At 46.3% G+C, this 20,690-nt stretch overlaps 1 protein-coding gene across 1 annotated transcript in view; it reads left to right on the plus strand.

Moving 5' to 3' along the window:
- Positions 1 to 20,690, plus strand: part of LOC144771880 (interleukin-1 receptor-like 1) — a 417,138-nt gene that overhangs the window by 195,834 nt on the left and 200,614 nt on the right. Inside the window, exon 5 of the mRNA XM_078656126.1 lies at positions 3,482 to 3,644. Within this exon, the coding sequence (XP_078512252.1) occupies positions 3,482 to 3,644 (163 nt within the window). The remainder of the gene's footprint in view (positions 1 to 3,481; positions 3,645 to 20,690) is intronic.

The following is a 20,690-nucleotide window of genomic DNA, read 5'->3' on the forward strand; positions in this document are numbered from 1 at the left end:
GCAGCCTCTTTTTTTCTACCTGCCTTAAGAAGGTGGACATTAATTTTATACGGAGGAGAGCATGCACATACAGAGAGAGGAGTAATGTAAATGAATTATTATCTTATTAAAGAGATTTAATTTTTGTACGACTTTAATATCTTTGTATGTGTCTTGGTATTTTCCAATGATTTAAAAATGTAATTGATTGATGGTTTTAGAATACTGTTTATGCCATATGTAGTGCCGGAATAAAGTTATTCAGACTGACTGACTGACATCGTAATGTGCAATATTAAGTTTCCTCGACACCAAGAATCCTGAACACAAGTATGAAGAACGAAATTACCTGCTGTCTTGGCAGCAACACATGCCTCTCCACTGGATAGCACAGGCAGTGCCATCGTTTTAGGCACTTGCCTTACTCAATCCCTATCTCTGTGTGCAGCCGGCATACGTGCAAGTAAATATATCTGCTTTGGGCCTTTGAATTTACTTGTTTTTTTCGTTCTGCGATCTTTCAGCCAAATCACTCCTTAAACTAATGGCGATTGTAATTTGTGATGCAATATTCAATGTGCAGCACTACTTGAGATATGATCAACGCTTCCTTTACTACCAGTGTAAAGCGTCTGCCTACTTTGTTATATTAATAACCAGGGCAGCAAAAACAATTTCTTCTCCACAGTTAGGCAGTGAGAGCAACGTGGATAATATCTTCACTACAGTAAATAGGGCCTCATTATGAGTTCCACATTCTGCAGTGCCAGAATCTCTGATTCTAGAGGATATCACTACACCATCCCCAGCTCCATACAAGGCTTCAGGCTTGATGTCTTTGATCTTGGAGTTATCAGGGCTGGAGTTTGCAGGCCCCATTATTTTGGTCCTAGAGTGGTGGTATCCCTTCATGAACACTACTCTCGGCCATATGAGGGCTATAGAGAGCTGATGTGTATGTGAGAGCTTATGTAGATCATCTACATAGAATGTAAGATGTGCAGTGCTCAATTTGAACCCATGGTTGGAGGTAGTGAGCGCCAGTATTCTGTTGTTAAGATCAGGACTCATTTTTAGGTTTCGACCTGGCGAAAAACTTTTGTTAGAGTATTGTGGCTTGGGCACCGCCTCACTCTCCCATTGGCTAGCTCCATAAATGGAGGCTAGCCATTGGCAGAGAGAGGCGTCCGTCATTCTTCAATTCGATTCGTGGGCGTTCCGTAGAGTTTTTCCCTTTTGCCTACGTCAGTGCGGCGGTGGGCGGGGTTTTCTTTTTTCTTTTCTTTGGCATCCTTCCTCACACCAGCCGGACGGCTCTCCCTGTGAGGATGCAGACCCGACCCGCTCCCTACACCGAGCCGACTCCCGGAGGTAAGTTTTTTTATTTTCCTACACGTTTTTGTAAATGCTTGTTGTCTTTGTCTGTCTGTCTCTGTCTTTGGTGGGGGTAGCGCAGGCGTGTCCAGGGAAACTTTCGGACTGTCAGCGAGCGCCGCGACGCCATGATGTCTGAGACACGGGATTGGTGGTGTTTGGTATTTATATATAAATACCCAAAAAATGTTGTTGTCCACTAAGCCAGGGAAGCTACCCCAATACCAAGTAAAGAGCGTATCGAATCTCCGCGAGTAAACACAAGCCACATAAATCGTTCAGTGCGTGTTGCATGCTGTAATCACAGTGTCGTTGTTCAGAAGGATGTCTGCCGTTGGAATCTGTGTAGAATCTCTACAGGGCACAGTTTCCACATGGAGAAGCAAGAAACCAACCTCTTTCGAAAGTGCAGGAGCGAGAGCATCTCAAACTTCAGCTATTCACTCAGAACGGTTTCGTGTGCTCGGTGTGTAGTTAAAACTACCAATAGATTGTCACGGAGGATGAGATTGGGTGCCGGGCAGGCGATTCAAGCTAGCATATTGCTAGTAGGCAGAGTGGAGCATGGATTACAAAAAAAAAGCCAGTGCTCCAAAATTAAGTGGGCCTCATTAGGACATCTGATAGCGAAAGGTGTGGCCCACGTTTCCAAATCAAGGCAGTGTTGATCTTCTAAAGACAACAAGTATAGGTGTTTTGCCCACCAGAACATAAACAGGCCCACAAACAGCCAAAAAGTAAGGCCTCACACTAACCTGTAAGGCGAGCCTTTCGGACTCCGCCAGATTGCTTATAGCCCAGTCCGCCCCTGCGTAGTGGGACAATACTAGACAGTTTTATTTATCTTTGATATATGCATGCTTTTTTCACATTCTATATATTATTGAGGGACAGAGAGCGACAGTGATTTGCCGACCGTTACACTGCATGCTGAAATAAGGATTAGAACCTGTGACGTCCCTTCCAATCTTTGGAATGGGAAAATTTCAGTGTTGTTTTTTAAAGCTGCTTTTCGACTTTGGGGGGTTGGACACACAAACCTGTGTACAATAAGCTTCTTACATGCTGCTCAGATTTGTTTTCCAACAATAGAAAGTGTCTTCCACTTTGCTAGAACGAAATTATTTTTTTAAAGATAACGTTAAAAAAAGACATTTACTTACAGAATAAAGGTCGTGACTGCCTCGTCAAAATATGAAAAGATGCATTAGGAACTCTAATGATATTCCCTACTTCCCTCTGTGGAATCTTATCCAGGGCTTTTCACTGTGGTTTGGAATGTTGTCAATAGTATCACTGAAAACCATTTGCTCATCCTCGGGTCAATTGTCTTTGTTTTATTTATTAGGTTTTCACTTGATTTTCCTCTCTGGGGGTTGGCGTTTATTGTTCCTTTTAAGACTTCCTTTTCAACAGGCATATTACTGTGTACATTTTGACAGCTCTGATTCGGTTACAGTGTCTGCATTTTTTTAATGTCCCAATGTTCCTGGTCCCGTTTTTTCCACCAATCTCTTTTTGCTTGGGATAGCGCAGTCGCTCTGTGGCTCTGTGTGTGTGTGTGTGTGTTGCTCTGCATGTGGCTCTGCAGGTATGTATGTGTGTGGGTCTGTGTGTTTGTGTGTGGCATTTGCGAGAGATTAAGCTATTGGCATTGTAAATGACAGTGCCATTTATTTATCTGTTTTGCAAACCAACACATAAATAAAAATGTTGTCATTTACAATGCCAATAGCTTTAACTTTTTCAAAGGCGAAACCGTTGCATTGTAAATGCTTGTTCATCATTGCTCTTGTACCACATAGAGCAAAAGTGAGAAAGACAGAAAAGGACGAAAGAGAAAGGCTGGAAAATATTGACAAATGGAGAAAAGCAGGGATGAAAAACAACCTTGAATATTGAGTTCAAGAGAAAGGAATTTAGGGTGGAAGAAAGAGGCATGAGTTGGAATAAAGTACAACTTTGGTATAAGGCATCCCTGGGATTTGGCAGGGCGACCCGGAGACGCCATAGAAAAACTTTAGTCTCTTGCCTTTATTTATTTATTTACAGTTTAAGCATTGATGTCATCCAAAGGAAGCAACACAAAATCCTGCAAGCAGACAACAATTCCTCTTTTGTCTTCCAGGACTGCCATCCTATCCACGGGCACAAATACTTCATGGAAAGGACAGACCTTTTTGTGAAAGAACTCACCAAGGAGGACAATGGCATCTATACTTGTCAATTTACACATGACCATGACGGAAGAGAATTCAATGTATCACAGTCCAGACGTCTACAGGTTGAAGGTAAATATTGTAGATCAAAAGCTGCCTAGATCTTTACTTTTATGTTTCCTTCTCACTCAGCCATTCCTTTTCCATGCACCATATTATGTACAAACTTATTTTCTTTTGAAAATCTTAGTAGCTGCTCATATGTGCGAGAGGTCATGCAATTAAAAGAAACTCTTGTTAGACCTCTCAGTCTTAGGGTGGTCTTCCCCAGAATGTTTGCCTTACTCCTCCATATTTTTCTGATCTTGTTTTAGTTGGCCATTAGGACTCTGTGTACTTTACAGCTTTTAAACAGTACTGAAGTGTGGGGCTCACTCGTTAAAATATGGTAACAATGGCTTATCCCTAACTGGCATGCTTAATGTGCCTATAGGTTCTTGGTAAAATGTTACTATATGTACCCACGGCCTGTAAATGAAATACTACTAGAGGGCCTGCAGCACTTGTTGTGCCGCCCACCTAAGAAGTCTTGCAAAACATGTCTCATTTCTGCCATTGCAACTTGTATGTGCAGTTTTAAAACTGCCAATTCGACATCACAAAATGACCTTTTGCCAGGTCAACACCTTCCGTTTTAATACATATAAGCCACACCTAGATTAGGCCCTAAACAGCCCATAGGGCAGGTTGGAACGTATCTAAAAAGTAGGATGTGTATTGTTAAGTTTTACATGTCCTAGTAATGAAAAACATTTAGAAGGGCTATTTTCCAAAGGGGAACAGGCACCAATTCATGTTTGGTGTCTTTGGAATTGTAATGAAAAGTACTGTTTTATGATAAGTCATATTTTGAATTACAATTTTGAAAATGTGGCACAGCGCAGCATGTCACCTTGCTGCAGCACGTCATGGGGAAAGGGCAGGAATGCACTGTATTTATGTCAATATGGTGCATTTCTGTCCAACAATGGCGCAAATGCATGCACCCTTGCACCATGGATTGTTTTTGTGCACAAAGGAGCACCTTCCTGCTCAAAAACAATGCTTAGACCCTTTTTTCTCCTTCGATGTGTGCTGTAGAATGCAACATACATAGAAAGAGGAAAAACAAGGAGAAAAATGTATTTCCCCTTGTTACTCCTCTCCTGGGGAGGCGTATGTTTTTGGCACATTCCCATGTTTACCTGTTCTTGCAAACATGGGAATGCATAAAATCCATGGAGGTTGTGTAGGAAAACCCAAGCAACACCGATGGAAACACCCCATGGGCACAGAGTAATGCAACACAGCCATTTGCACTGCGTTACATTACTCAAGATTTATGAAGTCACGCAGGGCCACACAGGGTGGCCTTGCAAGGCTTCATAAATCTCATTTTTTAATTTTGTCACTCTTGCACCATGTTGTGTCTGTGAAATGTCCACTCCTGGGCACCCCCAAGGTGAAGCCAGGCATCCAGCGCTGTTTGGGCCGTTGTGGAGATTAAGCAAGCTATTGCCCAGAGTTGCAGAGTGGGACCCATGATTAGAATAGGCACCGAGGCGAGAATTATCAGGTTCGAGGAAATTGAGCCCAAGACCCGCCGAGGCGGGTATTGAACCATGGTCCCGGGCTAGCCCTCTGCATCAGGGTCTGCCGCTCTAACCATTGAGCCACACTGAGCTGTACTGCCTACTTGTGTGGGTGAGAAGGACTGGAACCAGCAACTTGTACCGAGGATCCCCAGTGTAACTCCAAGGGCTAATCTCATGTAATCAGCACCTCGGCTCTGCAACGGTGAGTCCTAGCCTGCCACAGGTTGGCACCCCAGTCCTAGGCCATTAGAAGTGAGCTGAAGGTACTTTGCCAGCCTATCTTTGGACCCAGAAGAACTAGCGCATCTCCTCTACTGCGTGGAGTAACGCAAAGTAGACCCAAAACATCGCCTCAGCTGCGTATACTTTTGCAGCACCAAGGCTTCACATCACCCTTGCAGCCTGCTGGGCATTGGAACAGTCGCTGTGTGATGCAACCTCGATGCAGGACTTCACATCGTAATCCCCCTGTTGAAAGCCACCTTGATGATGACTATGCAGGACATGACATCACAGCCTTGCAATGCACCTCTGAACCTGACCTCCCATCACCTGAGCTACATTATGCATCCCCAAAGTGGGATCACGCAGTGCCCCACAACCAGGATTTAAGCTACTCTTTTCAGGGGGACTAACTGGGTGAATGTAGCCGGCCCACGCTCCATTATGCTCGCCTGAACTTGTGACTTTATCCAGTGGTCAAAGTGGGAGGGGGAAAAGTAGGGGAACTGTTGGCGGACAATCAGAGGGTGGGAATAACCCATGGATTGGGTCAGTGGGTGGAGTTAGACTTGTGGCAGAAAGAGCTAAATATCCCAATTGACTTGTTTCCCATTTCACTAACCGGTTACAGCTCATTATGTTATTTAATTTAACCAATTTTATTTAAGGTTTAATATTAGTTATTGACATTAAAATACATTCACAAAGTTGGATACCTTTCCAATCACAGAATGTAACAAATCTCCTTAAAAGTGGAATCGCAAGCCATTTGTCTCCCAGCCATAGAGTTTCTGTCATCAGCTTCTCCCTTTTTCCACAAGAGCAGTTCAAACATGAATGGCAAAATGTTTTCCACATAATTACGGCTCTGCCATATTTACCACATAATACATCATCTGCTGCATAATCTGACGCTTTTAACTAATAAGTTATTTAGAACTCAAACGGATCAAAAGGTACTAAAAAATGTGACTTGTGCTGCTGTGAAGTGGAGGGCCCTTTGCAGAGGTTGACTGGTCATCTTTCTCACTGTTGCAGTTGTATGTTCCACTGGTACTAACAAGGAAACATCTCTGCAGAGACTGTTAGCATGTGTAAAAATGTCAAAATAATAAAGTATCATAAAATTTACAGCACCGCTAATACCGGTGTAGGGTGTCAAAGCACTTTACATAACACATATTACACAGGGACAATCAATCATATGTGTGTAAATCACTGTATAGGAAATGTTACATAAGACAAAGGACTACAAGGTAAGGGAGTCACATGACAACCATACTAGTAGGCAGCATAGTTTAATAGTGAGTGGTCTGGAGAAATTCAAACTCAGAATGTAAAACGTAATACCATGGTTGGGGGTTCTCTTTAATAATCAGAATAGATTTCTACCCCGATGAACCCTATTTTGCAACATTAAGATAATCTAAGACTGGTGAAAAAAATCATAACGCACTCATTTATACCTTGTAGTTTGCATGCAGCTCTTACATGACACTTAATCCCTCAATGTTCTATGTTAGGATTTTAACTTATTAACTGCAAGTAACAATAGGGTCTCTCTTACAAAAGTTGTAACCTACTGACCTATTTACATTATGTACACTTTGTGATCTGCATGGTACATGTTCTTAGCAGCAGGCACATTAACAGTCTGTGCTTCCTTTCCATGAGTTAAAACTTCCACTAGACATAACACCAACTCACTCTACTAAGTACATAAAACGCTGGAGTTATCATGAAATTGTTATTGTTGCCGAAAATTGATGGAAGCCAGGTGGGAGTCAGCGAGTGCTTTTAAAACCATATTATACTTGCAAACACAACGCCCCCACCTGAAGTCAGCACCCGGTGCGGTCCCACTGTCCTGGAGCCTCCCTGCTCAAGGGTCCTGTGACCTCAGTGACAGAGTCACTGTCACTCTATGCTGTGCTGCTTCATAGGCCTGCCTGCTATACTGGAGGTGAACTTCAGAATGAATTGTGGTGAACAGGCCTTCAAGGTTACCACACACTTGTCACTGCTAGGGTCCACCAGGTGGCGCTAAGACATCAGAACTTTTAAAATCTTGCGGGGCCTTCTAAGGTCTAGCATTGGAATGTGCTCCCCCATGGGGGAGTAGTCTGATGGACTGGTCGTGACGGCTGAACCTGGTTCCCCAGTTCCAAATTCAGCAGCTCTTACCATAGTACCACATCCTCTCCAATGAACACCATACTGCCCCACTGAGAGAAACTTGAACTGCACTGACCCGCTATAAACACCTGGATGTGACTCAATTCAAATTACGCAGTAGACAAGAGCAATATGCTACCTAAAAAATATTAACAATCCAATACATTGAGAGATGAGTCATTTAAGCTGCCAGAACTACGGCGGTCGACAAATTTTTCATGGAGGGAGAGTAGCAGTATGCAACTTGAGGAAGGGGAGCTGGGCAACTCAGCTGTTTCATCTGGTACTAGTACAGTAAGAAAGAAGAAACTGATATCCGACCCCAGGGAACAAAAGGAACCAGCTGCGGCACTTTTATGGGACTACTCATTTCATCCAACTTGGGTGCAGACCCAGGGGATACAAAGAGACAGGCTGCCCTTAAGAGCTTGGAGAACCCGGACAATATCTCTCTCTCTGTCATATATCAAACCAGAACAACATATAGAGATGAAATTTGGGTAGAAAGCCAAAAAACACAATGTGTGTGCTGCAAATTGCAAAATTCGATACGCCAAGTAACTAAATCATGCTGGGAATTTGCAGAAAGGATCACTGAAGCCGAGAACAGAATTTCTATGCTAGAGGATGAGCTCATAATACAGAAAGTTTCCACTGATACTCTGGCACATCAAAGGAATGATATGGCATGGAAGCTTGAGAACACGGATAATCGTTTTTGCCGCAACAATCTTAGAGTTGTTGGCTTACCGGAGGGGGTAGAAGAGTCTGACCCCCAGAAGTTTATCGTGGAACTGTTCTCATAAGCATTCCCGGAGCTTACTCAATGGGCCTGGGACACGGAGGTCCAGTGAGTCCACCGGTTCCCTTTCAAGCAAAACACTCATTCTGGACCTGGTCACTCAGCTCCCAGAATGAGAGCAATCCTGATCTGTCTAAATAACTTTCTGTCTTGACAGGCTTTGTATGACTTGGCACGCCAAGATAGGAAGAAAAGGGTGAAAGGTATTGAGTTTAAGTTTGGCCGTATTACTGTCATGCGACTGTTGAAAAACGGTGGCAGTTAAGACTGCTGATTACTCCATTTCAGAACAAGGTGCTCAAGCTTTCCTTCTCAGTCCTGTCAAGCTTAAAGTTATACATAAAGATCAAACACAGTTCTTTACTTTTGAGGCAAAGGCCAAAGAATTCTTACAGACAATCAAAGTCTAAAAAGAAATTGCTCAATGTCGGGCAGACTGGGGGGGGCTTAGGTTATAGAAGGTGGTGGTATCTCTTCTTTTTCTCTTTTTTCTCTTTTCTACATTTCACAATAGGGTGAGATACATTAGGTGGGAGGTGAGGGTTTATTGGCTGGTGTGGTGAGGCACTCCATCACATTAGACCTAAGGGTCTGTTTGCCTCCATGCATGGGGTGGTGGGGGGTTCATTTTGCTGGGGTAACCCTGGGATGGGCTTGGGAGGGTCTTATGGGGGTGTGTGGTTGCTGTGTTGTGTGGGGGCGAACATTTTTAAATAAGCCAATGGATGAAGAAGATCAAGTCAAAATTATGGATTGTGTTTGTTTAGTTTTCATGCTGACTTTTATTCTGGAGGGTTCACAGTGTGAGAAATTTGACATAGGTTGATGTCAGACAGATTGTCTGTTTGTTCATTGAACATATGTGGTCTCAACAATAGGGCTGAGCAACAAAGAGTCGCACAGGAAATAAGGGGTCTGCGATTGAATGTGGTGTGCCTTCAAGAGACCATATACCTTGGGGGAAACACAGGGTTATATCTGAGCTAGGGTACGCATTGTTTGCCTGCACAAAGCAAGGTTCTACTAATTGAGGGGTGGCCACTCTAGCAAAACCAAATATACCATCTACTGGCAGAGTGCAGGTTGGTAAATATGGCCGGTGGGAGATAGTGGAATGTGTGGCTGGGAATAGCAAATGTGTAATATGTTCAGTATATGAATCTAGTGCTATCGAGGCACATATATTAGAATTTCTTTATGTAGAGCTGGTTTCCTGGCCCACTCTGCTGATACTGTGAAGGGATTTCAAAATCCAGCTAGAAGATATTACAATACGAGTAGGCAGGGATATATATATGTTGGATGCAAACCCAAAGTTTTCAGGGCCCTCCAGCAGCTCCTACATGACCACGTCTTAGTTGATGTTTGGGCCAAACTAAAACACCCAGACTCTGGTTTCACACACTATTCATGTCCACACTGAAAGCTGGCAAGACTTGATTTTTTTTTTGTAAACAAACCACATGTAGTAGATGTGTATATATATATATATATATATATATATATATATATATATATATATATATATATATATATATATATATATATATGGGTTTTCCACAGAGTTACATTAGATCATAATCCTCTGTTACTGAATCTTGCAATACGTGGCCTGGTACAGCCATGTCAGTCTTTTTCATTGACAGCAAACTATTACTCAACGATTCTTTTGTTAGCCATATACAACAATAGCTGAATAAATTTTTTGCTATTAATCGGAACTCTGTCGCCTATACAGGAGTCTGTGAAGGCATGAAAGCGGGGCTCCAGGGGGAAATTCTGTTATATATTCAGAAACAGCAAAGGCAGTTAATTCAAGGTCTGTACGAGGATCTTTGGAAGGCAGAACAGAATCTCATGCAATCTCTTCAAGGGAATCCAGACATTACTTAGGCGCAAACTGATATTGCTCGCTGCAAGGCCAGGATAAACGTGCACTGGTCTAAGGATAATGCTAATAAATATTATCTCTTTAAAAGGGAATGTTATGAATTTCGGGAAGCATCTGGTAAATGTTTGGCAAAAAAGATCAGGCTGCCTCTAGAATTTTATAAAACTTTGTTTCCAGAGCTAAAATCTGACATGCTCACAACCTTTCTGGATGCACAAAAAGGGCAAGCCCAAGTATCCTGGGATTCTGCCAATATAATCATTTTTAAAAATAAGGACAAATCTCCCATATTACCGGGTCATTTTGAACTGCGATGGGAAAATGTATGCAAAGATCTTGGCCATGCGATTAGCGAGAGTAATTTCCCCTTCAGTTTCTGTACATCAGCATGGTTTTATCCAAGGAAAAGGCACAGCCAATCACATCAACAGGGTGGTCACCCTGCTCAATTTGGCTAATGTTCGCCAAGTTTCTATACGCCGAAAAGGCATTTGACCATGTCTCCTGGGAATTTTTATGGGCAATCATGCGCTGGCAAGGTTTTGGACCAGGCTTCATTAGTGCAATCAGACCCATGTATACAACTCCTGTGGCTCGAATATGTGCGCTTGATCTAGAATCTGATCAAGTGGTGATACCTAGAGGGACAAGACAAGGCTCTCCTTTGCTATTTTCCTTGTATATTAATCCATTTCGGAACCTTCTGGATAACAGCCCAAGTATTAAGCCAGTGCAACTTGGACTGGAGCTAGCAATGCACTTTAGGCAAGAGTCTGGCTATAAATTAAATATAGCTAAGACTCAAATTATATGTACAAAAAATGCTTCTTTCAATTATCCTAGGGTTAGAGAGGAGGCAATGTATCTTGGTGTTCAAATTATTGACATGTTTGGATAAAATGGTAGAAGCCAAATGGGATCCTATGCTTCGTAAAATTAAAAGTGAGTTAGATAGGATGGAATATTTGCACCTTTCAATAGTGGGAAGATGAAATTTCTTAAAAATGAATATTTTGTCAAAGATACTTTACTATTTTAGATCTGTGCCCTTGGAGCTCAGTAGAAGCCAACTCCAAAAATTACAGTCTATCTGCAGCAGCTTTATGTGGGCACAGGGTAAACCACGCCGGGCAATGCAGTACATGTATCTACCCTAATGGGGGCATGGCCGGACGCCGATGGAGCAGGGAGCCTAAACCGGAGCTCCTGCCAGTGAACCTCCATCACAGCCCATCCTGCCAGATATTGAGGGGCATCTCAACTTATAAACTCACCCCCAGATAGAGGAAGGTTGAGCAGCAGGCAAGAGTCGGCAGATGAGGAACAGCGGCTCGCCTTCACTTTGAAAAACAGAGTACAGAGACCTTGCGGAGACGGGCAAGATGGCGCCTGCATTTTGATCTCCGACTCTGAGGGAGCAACTGGTGACCGTCTCTCCCACATGGTGTCCCCAGGAGGCGATCAGGGCGGGCGCAGCGCTGGAGGAGGGGCTACCGGTGCACAGAGGTGGGATTGACCGGATACGGGGCAGTAATGGAAAGGGCGCAGCGGACGGAGATACTGTCGCCAAAGACCTGGGGGTGGCCTCCGCAGTGTGGTCCGGCAAAAAGCAGCTCACCGGCCACGTTCTGAAGCGGGAGCCCGCACCAGTGCTGAGAGCCCTGGCCTGTGACAGAACAAGGATGTGCGACAGCAGGAGACAGGAGACCTGAGTCATTGAGGGTTCGAGGACGACACACTATGGGACTGCCGGCTAGAGGTGAGGACCCGCCTGTGAGGAGTGCGGGCCCCGGCCAGTGCAGTGAGGCCAGAGGACCAGACTGTATCCTTGGTGGGTCCCGAGAGGAACCGGCAGTGCCACACACAGAGGGGGCCCACCTCCTGCACCTTGGACTGAGTGGCAAACCGGGCCGCCGCACCTACAATTTCTAACCCCATCATCCGGGTGAACAGAGAGAGGCGGAGCGGGGTGGTGCTGCTCCTGCAACGGTGCGGTGGGTGGACCGGAGGCTACCGGAACGACAAAAGCGGCCGGACACTGAGGCTTCGAGCTTTGAGTGGCAGGATTATCTGGTGGCACTAAGGGTTGAGCTCACACCCACACAGCTGCAGGCTGGACGAGGGGAACAAGCCTGACAGTGGCAGGAGCCAGGGTTGGGAGCCGGCCCATACTGACCTGTTGTGTGGCTGGGTGCTCTCCGGCCGGGCTGATTAAAACAAGCTGGTAAGGAGACTGGTGAATACGAGCGGGGACTCCTGCTGAGGTGGGATTGTCTCCTTGTCGCCACCCTGACGGTTTCGCTAATGAGCTGCCCTACGCCTGTCGGTTGACATCCACACCGCATGTACATGGACTCGGGGGCCCCTGCTGCGGAATAGACCTACACACACCCTGAGTTGCTACCCGCTGGTGTTCCTGCTGCCCGGCCTGCGCCCATACTGCTCACAGTATGGGTAGAGTCAACAAGAGACGCGAAACGGAACAACAGGAGTCGGCGGGCGAGGATAACTGGGAGTCGCTAGCATGCCCCGGGATTCGCAGTGAAAAAAACGCCCCCGAAGACGACATATCACTTCATGATATTCTAAAGGTCATAGAAGCGTTACTGACCACTGTAGAAACTAAAATAGACATGCTCCGAGAAGATTTGGGACTCCTGCGGGCAGACCATAGGAAACTGGTGGACCGAGTCACGACGGTGGAGGGAGAGGTCGGCGGCCTGAAACCTCAAGAGTCACGTCCGCACGCAAAATTACGGATATTGAAAAAAGGGTCCTGGTGCTAGAGCAGCGAGTGGAGGACGCGGAAAAACAGGGCACAATGAAATAACGTAAGAGTAATTGGGCTGCCTGATAAAGTTGAGGGGAATGATACGGTGGCCTACCTGGAGAACTGGCTACGCACTGAGGTATTGGAGAAGGGCCTGTTGCCATTTTTTGCACTGGAGAAGGCTCACAGGGTTCCGTCCCGGGCGCCCCCTCCTGGGAGGCCGCCGAGACCTGTGGTGGCTCGCCTGCTGTTTTAGTGAGACCGCATGCTGAGCGAGCGCACCTCAAGGGCCAACTTAAATAGACAATAGTACTGTCCGGATCTTCCCGGACTTCTCAAGGGAGGTACAGAAGCAGCGAGCCTCCTTCATCACGGCGAAAAAAGAAACCACGACAAATAGGGGTGTCGTACTCCATGGTGTTCCCTGCTAGACTGTGGATAGTGCATGCTGAAGAGACCAAATTCCTTACTACCCCTCAGGATGTTTGGGACCGAATAGAGGAGCGGGGATTGCGAGATCGGAGGCGTAGTGGTGGAGACCAGCCCGAGAAAGACCACACACAGTCCCCTGGGAGGGGGGACACTCAAGGGCCACCCAATGATGGAGGATGCTCGCCGAGACAGTGAGAGTGCAGTGGCAGCAATAGCCTCTCTGAGTGCCACAGGGCAACCCCTCTCTTTTGGGAGTGGATCAGAGGGACTCAGATTCTGACATCAGTTCGAACACAGTGTGGGATGACAGTCAGGTTCTGCTAGAAGTGACTCCTAGAACTGCGGACGACTTGATATAACTTATCCACGGCACGCAAGTATGCCCTTGATTTTACAGCAGAGGGATGGGGGATCACAGCTCGAGACTGTTTTGGGGAACATGGGAAACAGGAGGGGCATCACAAATATGACCTGGGTGATGGGGGGCATCTGGGGGGGCAAAGGTGCGGGTTTCCCTCCAGCCGAGCATTTGCCTAGCCACCACCTGAACATTGAGAATTTGACTGTTACTATGCCAGAGGGCAGTTTGGATGGGGGAGATGTTCTCACTAGACCTGGGGAGGGTGGTTGGGGAAGTTTAGTTGTTTTAAGTTGGGGGCACTGCTGTCTATAAGCTCAAGGGGGCATGAGTTACAATGCGTAGGTTACTTCCTTCATTTCATTCCATTGCACGCCAAGCCAGGGTGCAGGGGCCAAACAGAAATAGAGAAGCTACTCCGAGTTGTTGACAAAGCCGATATATAACTTCCTCTCTTGGAACGTCCAAGGGATGCACTCTATACACAAATGCTACAAAATGTGATCCCACTTGAACAGGCGAGGGATTCATATTGCGATGCTGCAGGAAACACATACACTAGCTTCGTAGGGGGGCCTTACAGCGCAGATGGAGAGGGCAAGCATACTACACTGCATATTCAGCGTTTGCCAGAGGAGTCCTCATTTGGATCTGAGCAGGGGTCCCCTTTCAACATACTGGCCACAAGGTAGACCCAGAGGGGAGGTATGTGGTGGTCACAGGGAGATTAGACGGGATGGATATTGTGCTCATACATATTTACGGCCTGAATGTCGACCAGGAACACTTTCTGGAGCACCTGTATGGAACTCTGCCACCGTACCTGACAGGGTTGATTATTGTGGAGGGTATTTTAATTGCATACAGACCCGACCCTTGACTGATCTCACCCACCACTCTGGGATGCCCCAGCTTGGAAATCTCATTGGGGGGTTGGTAGACACATGGAGATGTACACACCCACTGGACAGGGAATACTCCCACCTCTCCCATGTACATAACTTACATGTCAGACTAGACACCTTCCTCTGCTCCCTAGATATACACGGACGGAATACCTCACTCGCATGGTATCGGACCACAACCCGATACTCACCAGATTACACTGGGGGTCCAGGCAGCAACCCATCCCCACATGGCACCTCAAACCTGAGGCACTAGAAGATCAGGTGTTCCTACATGAGATTCTGGCTACATTTTTGCATATTTTGCTGATAATGCTCAGACTACGGACTCCCGATGAAAGAATGGGAGGCCTTCAAGGCTATCATCAGGAGGCGATGCGTGTTGCTTTCTATTGGGGTGAGGCACACGGTACTGACAGACGTAGAACGGGCTGACCGAGCATTGCACGAGGTGGAACTTCACCCCCCAAACCACCCAGAACTCCGCCAACAGCTGCTTGAAAAGAAAAAAGAAGTGGCCGTGCAGGAGGGAAGGTTGAGGTGTTTCGATTATATGACCTACATGGACAGGACACATGCGGAGCGGGACTGGGCTGGTAGACTCCAGGTGTGGCGGGCTAGCCCAACCCGCAGGGGTAATACAATTATAGAGCTCGCGGACTCTGAGGGGCACTCCCTATATCAACAAAATGCCATCAACGATAGGTTCCGAGGCTATTATGAACAGCTCTACAAGAGCTCGGGCCTCGGGGAGAAGGGGACATAGGATCACGGAACGCAAAGTGAGGGTGGCCTTTAAGGCACTGGCCAGAGGGAAGACCCCGGGCACAGACTGGTTCCCCAAAGAATTCTATGCAGCATACATAGATGAACTGACCCCCAAACCTTTGGAGATATATGCAGAGGCGGAAGAGAGGGGGCACCTGCCAGACACCACTAGAGAGGCAGTGGTGATTCCACTACTGAAGCCTGACAGGACCCCACGGGAGGCTGCAGCGTATCAGCCTTTGTCGATGTTGAATCTTGATTTTAAGATTCTCAGTAAGATACTGGCAACGCGATTTTTACCGCATATGACCTCCCTGGTGCATCAGGATCAGGCAGGATTTATTCCCCGCAGGAATACGACCTTGAATATTCCCGCCTGCTATTGGTCCTTGTGCTTGGAGTAAGGGACAATCAGGCAGGAGCAGTGTTTACTATCGACAGAGAAAAGGCCTTTAATAGCCTTGAGTGGGGGTTTTTGTAAGCTGTTCTGAACAAGATGGGCCTTGGACCAGGGTTCCTGCTCTGGCTGCAGTTATTGTATGCTGACCCAGTGGCGAGAGTCCGCACGGGACGCATGATATCGGGGCAGTACTGGGTGGAGAGGGGTACGCGCCAGAGGTGTCCCCTCTCCCACCTGCTGTTCGCTCTAGCTATGGAGCCACTGGCATGTGTGGCGAGATCGGACAAAGATTACTGTGGACTGCAGTTAGGGTAATAGAGGCATAATATAGAACTGTTTCTGCAGCGGGCGGGAGGAGGATCTGCCAGGGGTGCGGAGGATGATGTACGAGTTTGGGCCCTCTCGGGCCTTAGAGTGAACTGGCAGAAGTCTAGTTTGTTCCTACTGATGGCAGACATGCCGCCCCCTGGGTGCCTTGGTGACTTGAGATGGGAGCCTCACTGCTTCCGATATCTGTGAGTGCGCATTTTCCACGACATGGCAGATGTAAAAGAGGGGAATATAGAACAAGCGCGGCGATTCCTTAGGGATAGCATGACCTTTTTGGGAGAGCTTCCTCTTTCCGTGAAGGGCCGTGTCTCCCTCCTTAAAATGGTGGCTCTCCCTCGGCTGCTGCACTTCTTCACCACACTACCAGTATGGATCTCGGTGGCCTGGTTCCGGGAACTAGATTCCTGCCTGTAGGTGTTCATATGGGGTGCGGCCTGGAGGCAAGTAGCCCTGAGTGGGGCCTAGCACTGCCAGATATGGAGACGTACTATATGACAAGACAACTGCAGAGGTTCACGCAGTCGGTGTTGGGAAGCATTGACCAGGACAGAGGAGTACCACCCTTCACTCCAGACAGGATGGTGGTGTTCCAAACACTATTAGGAACTGCTCGACCCAGACAGGCTAGTAGTAAATAGCATAGTGTGATCAGATGGTGTTGGAGTCGGTGCCGACAGAAAACCAGGACAAAACGACCCTACTCACCAGATATGGCAATGACCATACTGGGTGCCGTACCCCATGGAGGAAATTGGCGGGGTATAGATGATTAGGTGCAGGCAGGGCTACAAAGGTGGGAAATCTTTTTCGGGATGTGGAGCTGCTCTCCTTTGAGGACTTTAGTACTGACTGAGGGGTACCTCAGGGGCATTTCCTACCCTATGGAGCAGTAACGGGGGCTATGAGGTGACATTGGGGAACGGGTATGACTGAACCGGAGCGACAGGCCGTCCGTGAATATATAAGCCTAGCTGGGGGAACCATCAAGGCGGTCGCATGTCGTATAGGGCCATTGGATGAGATACTATATTACCGTTAGACCGGCTGAAAAACCAATGAGAGGGCGACATCGCCAATCCGATAGCGGACAAGGACTGGGAGAAAGTACTTGAACGAGTGAGTAAGGTCTCCAGAAATGCCTGCTTTGACCTGATTAGCTTTTATACGTTCCACCAGGCTTATCTGACACCGGAGCGTATTAATAGATATTTTGCAAGGGAGGACGCCGATGCCGAGATGTACCACGGTGGGAGCAACATACATCCACATGGTGTGGAGCTGTACTTCATTAGCACATTACTGACAAGAAGTGACGCAGGAGATGGCTAGGATCACGAGGAGGGTAATCCCATGTACACCGATACATGTACTGCTGGGTTTGTTTCCACACACTGCCAAAACTAGAACCACGGACAGGTTCTAGGACCTCGCCTTTGTCCTAGCAAAGCAGGAAATTACTCATAACTGGAAGGACCCGAGGGGCCCCAGTGTACAGGGGTGGAAGCAGGAGTTAGTGAAATGGGCGGGATGAGAGAGCAGGGTCCTTTGAGGAATGTGAAGCGAGGGATAGGCAAGGAGGAGAAAGCCAGGGCTTGGGAAGCACTGATGAATGACATACTGCAAGAGGGGTGGGCGTCTGACGCTTCTACCCCTGAGAGGCCACCACAACAGGAGCTTCCCTAGAGGTAGAGGCCGGGTGAGAGAGCGCATTGGATCCAGAACAGGGATTGACATATAACATTCTCTCTGGGGAGGGTAACTACTGACCAGGGGACACCTGCGGCGGACTTTCACACACGATCTGGCATGGGGAGGTACCTTTCCGAGCTAAAGAAGTACAATGAAGACAGCAGTGCGGGAGGGGGAGGGGGGGACCTAGTTAACTGTTTGTTTTGGTTGGGGGGGAAAACGAGGGGATCACGCAACATTCCCCATCCGGGCAACAAGAGGGGAAGAGGAAACAATGGTATCCAGTTGAAAGGGACCACAGAATGGGCCCTGGGATATACTGCCAACAGCTACAGCCAGAATATATTTGTATCACGATGCATAATGTCACAGATTGATAATAAATGGCAATAAAGTTGGAAAAAAAAAACTGAATCTACCCTGATGTCGTGGGGGTTGGGCAGTACCAAATTTTAAGTTCTACTATTGAACCTGTCTTCTCCAACATATGCACATTCTACTCGTAGGTGACGGTGAAATTGAGGTAGCTGAGGCTCTGCCGATTTTAAAATGTTGCTGGGGTCGGAGGCTGAGAGAGGCTTTTTCAACATCTAGAACCTAGCTCAGTCAAGACAACTCGATTTAAGTTAATTCAAGCTGCTTGTAAGGTATGGCAGCAGGTTTGGAGATTCTTGCAGATCAATAGGATCTGCCACTATACACCTACATCAGCAACACTAATATTACCATCTATTTTCTGGGATGCCACTATGGTTAGGTGGAGACGACAGGGTATAATCACTTTGGGGAACTTTTTTCATAGCAGTGATGGTCTGACCTACTCTCCCCTGGCCGTGGAATATACTCTGCCTAAAACTGCTTTTTTTTAAATACTTTCAGTTTCGGGACTATCTGCAGAGAAAATCAAATTCAAAAGTGTTAGCCAAAAAATAATCTTATAAAGGCAGTTAGGGAGCATGGGAAGGTTGGTATTTTGTATCAAGCCCTTCTTTAAACACAGCCTGATGATTTGGGGGTACAAAATCAAAAGTGGAACACTAGATTGTCTCAAGGAGGCGGCATTCTATGAGACTTCATTTCTTCAGGTGAGAAGATTCTGATATCCTCCAATCTCAAAGCACAGCATTATAAGACTATCTTCAATGTATACTACACCCCTGCTAAAATTTCTCAATGGGGCAGGTCAAATGTTCTATACATGCCCAGAGCTGAGACAGTTGATTGGGGGGTAGAGGCCTATTTGACTGAAATAATCGGGGCACAGACCTCTATTACACTCTTGGGAGTTCTGGATGAGTCCACGGTTAACCGAGAGATATATCAATCTAGCTACTTAATTTTTATAGAAGTAGCCGTGGCTCGGCTATGCATAACATCATTCTGGCGTCAGAAATAACCTTGGTCATTTGAAATGTGGAGAGGAAGGCTGAATGTCATATGTATTTTGGAGCACCGTCTGTATGCACTCAAAGGGCTCCAAAAACTTAGACTTGTTATAAAGATTTGGGGGCATGGTAGATCATCTGGCACTTACCATGATATGAAACTCTCCTTTGGTATTATCGAATATCTAGATATCTCTGTTTTTATTTAGCTCGCTTTTATGAATTTTATGATTCATGATTTTTAGGCAATAATGGTTGTACGCAATCCTAATGTACTTTCTCGGCACTATTGATATGCTCTTATCTCAAATATTCTATTTTGTATAACTATGGGGCATATTATCAAGACAGGAGATAAAATTATTGCCGCTTTATCGGCAGAAAACTGCAGATAAAGCGGCGATAATGGGCTTGATAATATGCTCTATGGAATTCCAATCGAAGCCCATGTTAGATGTGAAGGCATCTTCTGTTTTTTTAATCCTGCTTTTGGATTTTGTTTTCGAAAATTGAAAAAAATGTAACTTTGCCATTATGTTTGATGATTACAATGTATTGATAGGAACCTCCTTGAAAGCAGTTCCTTTGAATACATTAACTGTCCGTAAGCCGATGGACATTTATAGCTTTGGCGGTCGGGACCTCCAACAGGGAGGCAGAGTAAAAAACTCTAATGACCTGGTGGAGGATGGCCCAACTGCCCATAAAGAAAGTGACCTCTTAGTCTGTTTTAAAGCTCAAAATCCTTCAGCAGGGAAAGCACGAAAATGTATCCCTCGTAGTATTTAAATTAGGCACTTTTGCCACAAGGTCATAGTGACGCTTCATAGTCTGGGCAGTTTTAAATCTCAAAGCACTTCAATGACAGCACAAGGGGCCAGGACTCACTCTAGCAGAAGCCATTAGCAGGGTCCAGTCAAGTTTCGGTTGCTATTGGTCAGCTGGGCACTTCAGTAAAAAGGCGTCTTTTAGCTTGGTGTTTCCCTTTAGCCACACAGGAGGTCAGCCAACGGATCCTTGGAGTGCATTTGTTTGATTTAGGTACAGGCCTAGTCCTTCAGGTTCCCTCACAGGTCTCAACCTTTTGGGTAAATACTTCTTCTGTTCTTCTGTTGGTCCAGAAAACGGTTTGAGGAGGTGTGGGTGAGGTGCCAGCTTTGTAGTTTTCACCAGCAAGTGAGTGGGAATACCTCATGGACCCTCCCTACCCAATGAGGAAAAAGTACCCACAGGAAAACCTTCTTACTGTGGCAGCACATCCTGTTTGCCTTACTATAAACTATTCCACATTGCACCACTCTAAGAGAAATTCACGATGGCACAGTCATTCTTCCCTAAAAGGGAGTCTGTGGCCTTCTAGAGGCACATTTAGGGTAATGACCAGGCCTCTCCTCCTCAGCACAACAAAACTGGTTCT

This window comes from Lissotriton helveticus, chromosome 8 (assembly GCF_964261635.1).
Source record: "Lissotriton helveticus chromosome 8, aLisHel1.1, whole genome shotgun sequence".
Lineage (NCBI taxonomy): Eukaryota > Metazoa > Chordata > Amphibia > Caudata > Salamandridae > Lissotriton > Lissotriton helveticus.